General features: G+C 38.2%; 1 protein-coding gene across 1 annotated transcript; it reads left to right on the top strand.

The window, feature by feature from the left end:
- The first annotated feature begins 513 nt into the window (after positions 1 to 513).
- Positions 514 to 9,861, top strand: LOC135685707 (serine/threonine-protein kinase mos-like). The gene has a single exon (XM_089112626.1). The coding sequence runs from the start codon at positions 5,799 to 5,801 to the stop codon at positions 6,792 to 6,794; it is 996 nt and encodes a 331-aa protein (XP_088968752.1). The 5' UTR covers positions 514 to 5,798; the 3' UTR covers positions 6,795 to 9,861.
- The last annotated feature ends 1,916 nt before the right edge of the window (positions 9,862 to 11,777 follow it).

Below are 11,777 nucleotides of genomic sequence, written 5' to 3'. Positions count from 1 at the left end.
CTACAGAAAGCTTGCCTTTTTTAGACATCCTCCTTAGTATCTCTGGCTATGAAATCTCCATATCTTTCTACTTCCAACCTACAGATGCTCATTGTCATCTTAATTACGATTCATCACATTCAAAGAAATGCAAAGACTCCATACCCTTCTCTCAACTCCGCCGTCTCCACCGTATTTGTTCAAATTATGAAAATTTTTGTTTCAAAAGCAGAGAAACTGGTCAGAACAAACGTAAATAGATAAAAAATCACAACAGCCCGGTACTTTTCCCTGCCAACATCACCTCTGCAGGACCTGCACACACCTTAGCCAATCGACCACTATCACCAACCATAACCAATCCTTCCACAGCAGATCTACAATCCCGGACAAAGTTGTTGAGACAAAATGCAATTTCTGCAATTTTCTACTTTACGTTGCCCCTATAAATTCGAATCCCCCCTTTCCCCCTGAAGCAATGTTGGATTTGTAGTTCTGTCATTTCCCTTCAAAATCATGCATTAAACATTGAATTAGGGGAGGGGGGGAGTTATTTTTTAAAGGAAAATGAAAACATGAGCTTTCCTTGAAAAGTCTCAACCATTTTTGTCTGGGATTGTAGCTTTGCCTGCTCTTCATCCTGTGTGATTTACATCACCTGCACCAGGTACCAATCTCTTTACATCGGCGAAACCTCCCGTCAAATAAACGACCGTTACGGAGAATATTGAGAAATGTTGCTAACAAGATCCATCTGACAGAAAAACACCAATGCGATGCAGATAGCAACATATCTAAACATTTTGACTCCGCCATTCACTCAACTGCCGATATGTCCCCCTTCGCTTATTGCATCCACCGCAAGACGCCACCAAACGGAAGACCTTGGAGAAACGTTTTAATTTTTAGCCTAAAAACTCTTTATCCTAATGGTTTTAATAAACATTTGAATTTCCTTCAATAAGTTATTTTCTAATCTATTTTCTAGTATATTCTTATTTTCCTCCTATTTCCTATTCCGGTTTCGATTTCGTCGCATCTCGCATTCTTTTCTATTTGTCGAAACTTGCCTTCTCTTTGCTCGGCTCATTTCTTTTCTTGCCATTTGATAACGAGTACATGCTCGAAACTTCGTGTTTTTAGCTATCGAAACTAGATTTTAATTCATACGGTACTCAATTTATTCGCTCACTATATTTCGTTTTTTGCATTAAATACTGCACGCAAGCAACGTACATATTTGATTGGATCCCCCTCAAGAAGGCTTTTAATACAAACTTCTTATTTTGTTCTTAAGACAAAAAGACTATTTCCGGAAACCTTGGGATGATGTTTTCTGAAAGGACCCGATACCACTGGCCCCTTATTGGGTCTCTTATTCAATTGTCGGTTTATTTGGTTATCGCAGCTAGAAATATGTGAAGGAGCACTGCAATACGAGCCTCAGGTGGCTTACCTGTTGCAAAAAATGGGAAGAACGTTTCTTAAATTCTTGTTGTAAGTTGCAGGCAGATATGGTGCAAAGATCAACTAATAAGTATGTGGAGATTAAGCATGCGACGCCCTTGAATTGAGGAACCTTCATGGCAGGTATAGCTGTGGGGCCTTTTTGAATATCCGAGGCAGGTCAAATGAAGCCACCCTGCAAAGCGTATGTATCCCATTGGATACTTGTCCTGCACGCTGATCAGTTTATTATCTTGAGCACCTGTTGGTCTTTATTGTTCACAATTCAGTCTATCTGGACGGACCATGTGATGCGACGGGTGTTGTTGCAATCGCCGATTAACGATTTCCACGAGACTGTTAGTTTGCATAACACAGGGTAGCTGAAATGGAAAAGCAATTTGATTGCTATAAGGGTAGCAGCGAAGAGGAATCCCTTTGAATGTTGCATCAAGTCTGACTTAAGAGCCTTAATATAAGACAATAACAACTAAGTTATTGAACTTCAGCAAACAATCTTAATAACAATCAGCAATCTCAATGTTGATATGAACAGTTGCAAAGAATACTGAAAAAAATTTCTGTAGCTTATAGTTTAAGATCTCTTCACGTAACACTTCCCTTAACCTATCTTTAGCTACAGACGCCATGTTCTGAGTAGAGAGGCCTTACCTAAACCTTAACTAAATATTTGATTCAAACCTGTAAGCTAAAAAACTTCGTAATACGAGATCCATGTATATTTTTGGAAGTTTATTTGGAGTTTTCGAAAGAAATGATCAAGGGGAATTTATTCTATATATACCCTGGCGCTTCCAGGTATGTCTCTTAATGTTTCATAATTAAATAAGACACGGGAAGATACGAAATAGAACTTTTGCTTCTGTCTTCTTAACGGGTGTGGCACCTTAGCATCAATCAACCACACCCTTGGTTCTGTTTCGAGGTTTCGTAAAGGATAAACGCAGAGCTAAAAATGCTAGCTGTTCAGAAAAAAAGTGTGATATATCCACAAAATTTCTAAGAATTGCAGCCCATGATCCGAAAGCATGGAATCTGGAATAGAACACCATCTTGTTTCTACATACCAGCTAGCAGTTTTCTATAGATTTAGCGATATTTTGCTTACCATATTATCGTCTGTTGTCATATACTGAGACCTATAAGCCATGGATCTGGTCTGGGGCAGTTTTGACGCCAGTTTGACCATCTTTAAAGACTCGTCGCTATTTTTATTTGGGGTGTATCCCCTTTTCTCTAGCCATAGTCTCTTTAACCAGAAACGGCGCCGAATATTGATTTTAAGAAAAAATTTGGGAGGGGAGTAGTCGTGCTAAAACTCTAGTGACAGGCGTTGGGGAAGGAAAGGGTGACAGTTGGATCAGAGTGCACGTCGATGTGAATAACAAGATGTTGAATTGATTGATAGAATTTAAGTCCTGAACGCAAACACGACAGAACACCTGAGGGCACTGCGAGCGAAGCAAGCAGAAAATTTTTGCGACCATGCCCTTTGAATTAGCTTGAAATACATTTTAGAATGTTTTTTGCATTCGTTTACCACATTTTACAATTTTTAGGCATTCTTTTTGCGTTCCTTCTTTGAAGAGGCCCCCTAAACCTGGAGGTCCCTGTTCATATTCCACGCATCTCTTTCACAGAGGCCTGTTTGTATATGTTTGTCTGTTAGTATATGTTGACCTCCTCTAATTCTTAAATGTGAACTTGAGTCCACATGTAAGTAAGGGGTTTTCTCATCAAGTATTTTATTCATATTAAATATTTTCCGGGGTTTTACAAACTCACTTGAAAGGGGCCCACAGGGAAATTTCCCGGTGTACCGCCTAGCCACAACGCCCCTAGTCTGGGGGCCTATGCCCATCTTTTCTTGTGATAATTGTCCCTTGTTTAGGAAAGTGGCCCTCGTACTTTTCAACACGTTTCAATGTCCTGGTCACATACAGTTCCGATATCAGGGGTAACAGTTCAGTTTTGGGGTAAAAAGGTGAAAATATTACCTGTAAACAATTCAAGTGGAATAGCAAAATGTTTTAGAACATCAATTTCAATTAATCCGCCAGTTCAAAGTATCTACTTGGAACGATATGGTATTAGCTTACAGGAAACGTTAAATTTAGCAATGGTTTTTCTTTATGCGCTTCATACACCATACGCTGCTGAGTAAGATTTGCGCCTTTAATACTTATATAAACCACTCTATATCACCCTAAAAGAACATCTGTTCGATATGACGTCTTGCTGTGTAATGGACAACTTCTTGTGGTATAGAAACTGCGAGCTATTTGGGTCAATAGCTGTGGCAAACAGCAACTCACGGTGTTGCCAAAATTCTCAATCGTTGACAGCTTTATTAAACGAGTTCAGAATCCAGAATATTGTGTTATTGTAGGTTATGTAAAACCATTTTGTCTTGCTTAGGTTTATCTAACATCTTTTTACTTCATAATATTTGCTTTTAGCGTATGAAACAATTTTTCTGTAAGTTGGCATAACATAGTCTTTTACATAACTCTTTTTCCCAGACGTACGTCGACTTCAAATAATCATAGTATTTTTGGACAATATCATTATTTTCATATCACATAATTATCATTATTTGCCACGATCGCTTCAAATTGAATGTTATGATGCATCTTTTGACGATATGCGATACGCTTATAAGATGTTATTGTTTCATAGCAAGCTTCAATTTTCATAATTGATGCCAACTGTTCAACAGGCAACTTTCAAACTGTAGATCATATACAGTCTATTGCTACATCCAGCTACTTTGTTTTTGCTGTTTCTTAAAATAGTCGTTTCAGATTTGTCTCAAACACTGGACACATAGGAAGGACATAAACACTTGCCAGTGATATAGACACTTAAATGCAATCGGTCTCGTTGTGGATTGGTTAACGAGAACAATAGCTGGAAAAATAACCTAAACACGATTCCAGCGCTCCGCCATATTTTTTACAATGCGATAAATTAAAGGGGGACTGGAATCAATAAAAAGTCATTTTGTTTTTATAATCAATCAACGTCATGACAGATTACCTTTAAAACATACACCAATCAAACTTACGGCCTCAATGCACCTTACGGCCTCAATTCTTTTGTACAAAATTGCTGACCTCAGATCCGGTTTGAGAGCAAGGATGTCAGTCTACTTGGAAGTTTCCATTTTGGAATTCTTAAGATATCGATTTTATGACAACATAAAGATAAGAATTTCCCAAGGGGTTTGACCGTGGTTGGCGACTAGGGGGTTGAATATCCCCAGGAATGATTTCTGCGGTCAAATCCCTTACAAGTTTTCAAATTTCCTTTCTCCGTTAAAACTAAAATACAAGCACAAATTATATAAAAAATTGTACCCAGCCTAACATTAGGGTGATAAAACCAAATCAGAGCTTAAAGAATTCGTATCATGCATTTTGGAGAAATTTCCAAAAGGAGGTCGTAAGTAGAATTGGTGTTTTGTATAAACGATAAGCAATATGCCAGATACTAGCTTAAAGGTTTCTAGATTCACCTCTTAACAAAGCGTTTACTTTTTGTGCTCATTCGAAAAACTAATTTGTTTGATCATTGTATAGAGACAAGGGATTTAGAGGCATTTTTCACTGCTTGTGGACAAGGCTACTGGATACCCTTAATAATTTATCAGAAAAGTTTACTCATTTGGTATAATCTTATGAATACCATGTGCCCCATCTGCTTGGCATTGTTTGGGAAAATTAGAGAAAGATTACCTTTTTTTTATTTTCAGATATTTTTTGCTTTCCTGTATTACGTAAGGGGAACAACGTATTATCAGTTATCGAGCCCAATATTCAATGCTATTATGCAACTGATATTTGAAACATGGATTTTTCTAAGATGCTGGAAAGACGTTGGAGTTTCCCAACGCCAACTTTACAACTCTTCTTTGAAGAAATGACTTTGTTTACAGAATTCTACCTTTCATCTAACAGATGGTAAATCGATACGTGCATTAAAATTATCACATCAACCCCCCGGGTCAAAATCACGGGGACCATTGGTTGAACCTTAAACACCATCATGTAGACTGCATGTATCATGCATATTAATGAATCTTGAAATTGATGAAACTAATTTGCTGATTGGTCAGTTTCAGTAAAGCGTGATTTCGTGATTGGTCGAGATTACAAAGGCTATTGTTTCTTGCCTATTGTTTGTTCATCGCTCAATAAGGTTGAAAGAGCTTTGTAGTCGCTCGTTGATTATGTAGAAGGCAGTCTCTCGCATGAAGTTGCTGGCGACTTCTGTGTTGCGATAAACTGCTGAAGCCGGCTTTCTAATAAGGGTGAGCAGCTGGATTTTTGACACTGATAACCTCAACAGAGATGAGGAGGATGTCGTCTGGCGAGAGCATCTGTACGAATTACAACTATAAGGTCTCTTCCAATCATCAGTTGTCGAACGTGAAGTTCGCTGGTTGTTCTTTTGCTAAGTACGCGAACTGTTTGGACAAGGAAGACATAAAAACTCTCTCCATTGGTAAACTGCTTGGCTCTGGAGGATTCGGAACAGTGTACGAAGGATTTTACAAAGGCAGGAAAGTAGCAGTGAAAAAGCTTCATTTTAATAGGAAAAATCCACACGCGATTACGGAAAGTTTTGTTGCCGAGGTTTCAGTAGCTTCATTACGCCATAAAAATATAGTAAGAGTGTTAGCAGTTTCTGCACTGGAAGCTTCCTGTCGTCGTGATATTTATATTGTAATGGAATATGCAGGAAACAGGAATCTACACAATGTCATTGACTGCGAAAAGGAGCGAATTACTGACACGAGAAGAGATAGATACGCAGTTGATATTGCAAGTGCTCTATCTTATATACACCAGCGCAGAGTTGCTCACTTGGACTTGAAACCCGCTAATATTCTTGTCACCTGTCAGGATTCGTGTAAACTCGGCGACTTTGGCTGCTCGAAGATTCTTCCTGAGGATGGACAGTGCTCGCCTGCTACGCCTACAAACTCCTTTCTTACTGGGACTCTCTCATACCGTGCGCCGGAGCTCCTTAAAGGAGAGTTTCCTTCAAACAGAGCTGATATGTACTCGTATGGCATTTGTTTATGGCAGCTTTTAACAAGAGAAAAACCTTATGGAAGTGAAAATTTGTATGTTGTGATATTTGGAGTTGTTGCGTACAATTTGAGGCCAACTTTTTCTAAAGAAATCAGACGGAAATATAACATGTATGTACAGCTGTGCGAGGCGCTTTGGAAAGCGGAACCAAGCGAAAGACCAGATGCTTCTACTGTTTTAAGGGTATTGCGGACAAAGTTGCGAAAGAAGTCGCTGGGCATGAGCCAGCGACAGTCTTGGAGAACTTAAAAGTATGAAAATGCTTAATTTTTAACAACAATTTTTGCAATACAACATTTTTGCAAGGGTTTTGTCTGCTAATAGCTTATTCCGACCAACTACTCGAAATTATGGGGAAAGTACTCTACCTTATATTATCAAGTCATCTACATATTTTGGGGATTTGATCGCAGAAAGAAAAGGTCAGAAAACTAAGGCAAGATCTACAAAGAAACATTTCCTATAAAAGATGCTTTAAAAAGAACTTTGAAGAGCTTGCTTTTTGAAAAAATTCAAAACTGTATTACAACAAACACCGTCTTTTGCTGGAGCAAAATATGTAATAAAAGGCAATACCATTGTATTGTACGAGATACCCATTCACATAAAAAGTGTTTTTCCAATAATGAAGAATTTCGTCTTTCACAAGCCTTCCTAGCTTGACCCAGTATCCCGCTAACAGAAGCTCCCTTTCACGGCCAGATCGTCCTTTTTGACTAACGAATCTCTATTGCACCAGGTTTTGTCGAATCGAAAACCCCGTTGACAGTGCAAAATTTTGTCGAGCTCGATTTTACAAAATATTATTGCAAAAACGAAGAATAAAGTTTTTTTGGCATTTTAATTTATGACTTCAGTTTTGAAAAGCGTCGAGATGAAAAGCTATCTGAAGTCGTCATCATTTCAGCGCCCTTTGCCTGGGGCTAATTATGTTTTTTGACGAAACCACATTACATTGAGGCATGGCTTGCAGTAGCTGACTATTTTGAGGACGAATTGTGAACATTTCGACGAAATTCTGTTCCCTTGCTCATTTTTAAATTTAGGCCATATGGTGTGACACTAGACCGCACCACACAGCCCGAGGACGATAAATTTTATTTATTCACTCTTCAATTCAGTCAAAAAGACAGAAACTTGCTTGATTCTTGATTAAACTAAGTCCAATTGTCTGAAAACTCATTTCAGCTATTGTTTTTTCCATAGATGATAAACTTTAGTCAAGTTTGACAAAGTCTGACCGTGAAAAAGGGACTTAGTTTTTAGACCCTCTCTTTTCTCGCAATAATTTTATAAGTGACGATCACCAGGTTAAGAGATTCTCCATTCACCGGCCTTCAGATATTTGAATATCACCATGAATAAATTACTCATCACAACCGCTAAGAAATAAAAATCATATGCCACTCATAGGCCTGAATGAATCACACAAATTTATATGAAATATGGAGATTGTCACTTTAATATTTATGGAGCTCGTGAAAGTTAGATAAAAAGAAAGCGTAGCAGAAATTATTCTCCAGATTCTTCGGATCTGCTTTGATATTCAGAAATTTTCTACAAACATTTAAGAATATGCCGTCATTATCCTAAAATTGTCCCCAATGTAAGATTTGTAAGTAAGGGATTATTTTTACCATTAAAACTTTGTACCGTTTAAGCTATGGCAGTGTATAAGAATTATAAATTAAGTACCCTTAACCCTTGTGTAGAATCCTGTTTGTAGGTGATGGGACACACCAGTGATGGTGGATTGGAAATTGAATTGTAATCAACTTATTTGTAAGCAGTAAAATCTCTGTTTATCGTTCGTGTTGAGGTCTTTTGGGATTTGTTGACATATACTGTTTCCAGCAAACAATATTTTCTTGCCTTTTGAGAACTGTTAGAGCAGGCTGTAACATTGATTTGCTTCGAGTCTTTGAGCCAACATCAGATATGCTGCCACCCTAAATAACGCCTAAAAACGTTCTAAAATCTTAGAGTTCTGGTAACGAATGATGAATACGAACAACTAAGAATGTGCACATAGCTTTCATTTGCAATGAAGAAACTCGGTTCATGTCGGGGATACTGGCTCTTTTGACAAAAAAACCAACTTGGGTACCTAGAGTCTAGAAAAGTTGTTAACCTTCCTTCAGACAAAAACATCCCAGAAGGCAAACATTCCTCACAAAACAATATAAAGTGGGCGTGGCTTGGGTGTGTCCTAGGAGCTGATATTGTTTCTCGTGGATCTTCCTCCGGTCAGTGGCCGTGCGACCGTAATGTTTTCCTGCCTGTGAACCAGAGCCCAAGTAAACGGGCGGAGAAAGGACTTTACTTTTAAAAATTTACGTTTGGATACCCAGGGTACTCAAAAATCAAGTTCACAATAGTTATGGGATAAAATGTGAAGGCATTGCTTGACAATGAGCACGCACATATCGCTGTCTGTACTTCTAGGCCATTATACAATGTACCCTGCTCTCAAAGTATAATCCTAATCCTTCGATAACACGAATTAATTCTTTTTAAGAGGGATTTTATACTTACGTTTAGCTTGTGCATGCATAAAAGTAGTAACTAAACTTATAATGCATTGGAAAGTAATGCCTTCAACCGTAGAAATGAAATAGGCAACATTTTAGGCGTAGACCTCAGCAGGCAAATTATGAAATCAAGATTGAAATAAGCCAAGCTTTGTAGAATTCTTGTACAAATAAGCACTTATGTGCTGATTTCAAGTCTTGTTTGATGTATTGCCGCTTGATCAAATACACTTTTGAAGGCACGTGCATCTTAGGACCCTTTGACCATCGGTTGCAGGCATCTTCTGTTATTGCTGACAACTGAGTGGCCTATTGTCCAAGTTTCACTTCTTACCAGCTTCCTAACACTGCTTTTCCATAGCTAGGACAGTTAAAATCCTTTAAAATACTTTGAAACCATGGCAATCTTCGATTAAAGGGGAGCAGCAGAGTACCAACTGGTTTGGGAACTGTGTAGCCCTTTCATCATTGCCAAGCGCGCATCAGCCTCAGTGCAAACATCCTCAGGTGCCTCGGAGCCATATCTTTGTTGCAGCCATGCTTCGTTTAAAAATAATCTTGTTATCTATGTTTTGTTCATCCTTTGCTATATTTGTGATTGTTTATGATATTGCTGTATTTATAGTTTGATAACGTTATCCGGGGTATTTATTAGCTATCTGTTTATGTTTCGTCGTGATTTCTTGTGACGTCCAGAAGTCACCTCAAACACGCTACCTCTTTACATTGCACAAAGTTATCATTTAGTGTTCTTGATACAATTAATGCAGGCACATAGTTGTAAAAGATCGATATTAAATCAAGAACAACATAAAGAACACTCAAACCTAAAATTATTCAAACATAAGAAAATGAAGCATCGGCAAAAATTGTCTGTTCTTATTAGAAAAGGTTGTAATCGTGCAATATCTTAGAGAAGATAATTTTTGCAATGCTTACCGTAAATTCTCTTCCAAGCCCCCTCTCAATTAAGCCCCCCTCTCTTATAAGATCCCTTTTCAGAAGGAAACATTTAATTAACCCCCCTCTCAATTTAGCCCCTCCCAAAATTTTTACTGATGCCGAAATAAGTAAACTTGACAAAAACACATATTTTATTCATTGGTCGTTCAATACTTCGCAACAAATTACACCATGTCTCTTCCAGTCACGACAGATACGAAGACAAAGATTTAATAGGCATTACTCCGAAGAATGAGGTCGACCTTTTCGAATGCTTGATTTCAGAAGGCGACATGGCCCAAGAAGATATTTTAGAATTGATAATTGATGACGATGACAATATTACTGATATTGAAGGCTGATTTTATGTTTTTTATTTCGCAAATAACAAAAAATTAGTTTACCACTGTAAGTGATATTTTATCAAAAATAATTATTAAGCCCCCTCTCAATTTCGCCCCCTTCTTTTACAAGCCCCCCTTTCAAGTGCTGAAAAACAATAAGCTTCCGGGGGGGCTGAAAGAGAATTTACGGTAATGCATAGATAAATGATTGTTTTATGGGGGGGTTTAATGCTAGAAGTTAACGCCTTTGCTTCAGGAGTGGCGGCATGGGGGGCAAGGGGGGCTTTAGCCCCCCCTAGATTTTTGTTAGCCCCCCCGTCGGCAGCCAATCAATTTTTGCTTTCTCAATACCGTCGGCACTTGATGGATGTCACCCGGTTTGCATGTTGTTTGAATGACATAAATAATCGAGGAGAAAACTGCACTGGCTGGTTTATGGTTTTCTCAATGGCTTTTCTTCGGCAATTTTACTATCATAGTGTCATTATATCCTGTCGCTTCCGTGAAAGCTGTGACTTAATTTCATGGTGCTCCTTCGCATGACCCACAATACCATCGTGCTCCTCTCGGATTCTCTTTTCGTTTCAAGACATTATTATTGCCAATGAAAACGATTCGATCATGAGCACATTTTGCGTAATAAATTTTTCAAAAAGCACTTATTGTCCTTTTTCATCAACTTTTTTTCAATAGCATTGTTCACCGCATAGCTTGCGACAGACAAATGGTTTAGAGAAAACCATCGATTAACTTCTTCCAACATAGATAAGAAGAAATATTCAACAATAGGCAATATTTGCGCATTAAGTTTCTTACAAGGCACAAATTGCCGAGAAAATCTCGTGGACTCCGACACAAGTGGGGACGGGGAGGGGGCAAGGGAGAATTTTGCACCCACAACAAACGATTTTGGAAAAATGCTATATTTTTAAAATTATTGAAATTTTTAAAATTAAAATTGTGCCTCGTGTCCATTTCTCCTAAAGTTTCTCAGTAGAAGCATCAACTGCAATTCACTATGAGCTCCAGATTTTTCTTAACATTCATAAGGCATGCTAAGATGTACCCTGGGTACCAGACTCACTATATGAAAAAATAGAGAGTCTGGTACCCAGGGTAGCTAAGATGGAGAGAGGGATCTAAATTTAAAAGTAACTGACAACCTGGTATTTTTCAAGACCACGGCGAAATTGATGTTTTTATCTGCTGTAAAAAGTTTTGCAAAAAGACAATAATTTTCAATAGGATTAGGAGGATTGCTTTAGTGAAATCTGCCTAAAAGAGTGCATTTTCCAGGGAACTAGACGCATCACAATTCGAAAATTTCCTGCCCCTTCGGCGGCAACCTTGGTGCCGCCTCAAGTAGTAACTATATATTTTGCCCGTCCCGATATAGAGATTTGACAAGACTATTA

The sequence above is a fragment of the Rhopilema esculentum genome, chromosome 15 (genome assembly GCF_057945365.1).
Source record: "Rhopilema esculentum isolate cy_ngs chromosome 15, ASM5794536v1, whole genome shotgun sequence".
NCBI classification, from domain to species: Eukaryota; Metazoa; Cnidaria; class Scyphozoa; order Rhizostomeae; family Rhizostomatidae; genus Rhopilema; species Rhopilema esculentum.
The sequence above is the reverse complement of the archived record's forward strand: the minus strand, read 5'-3'. Positions and strand labels throughout refer to the sequence as shown.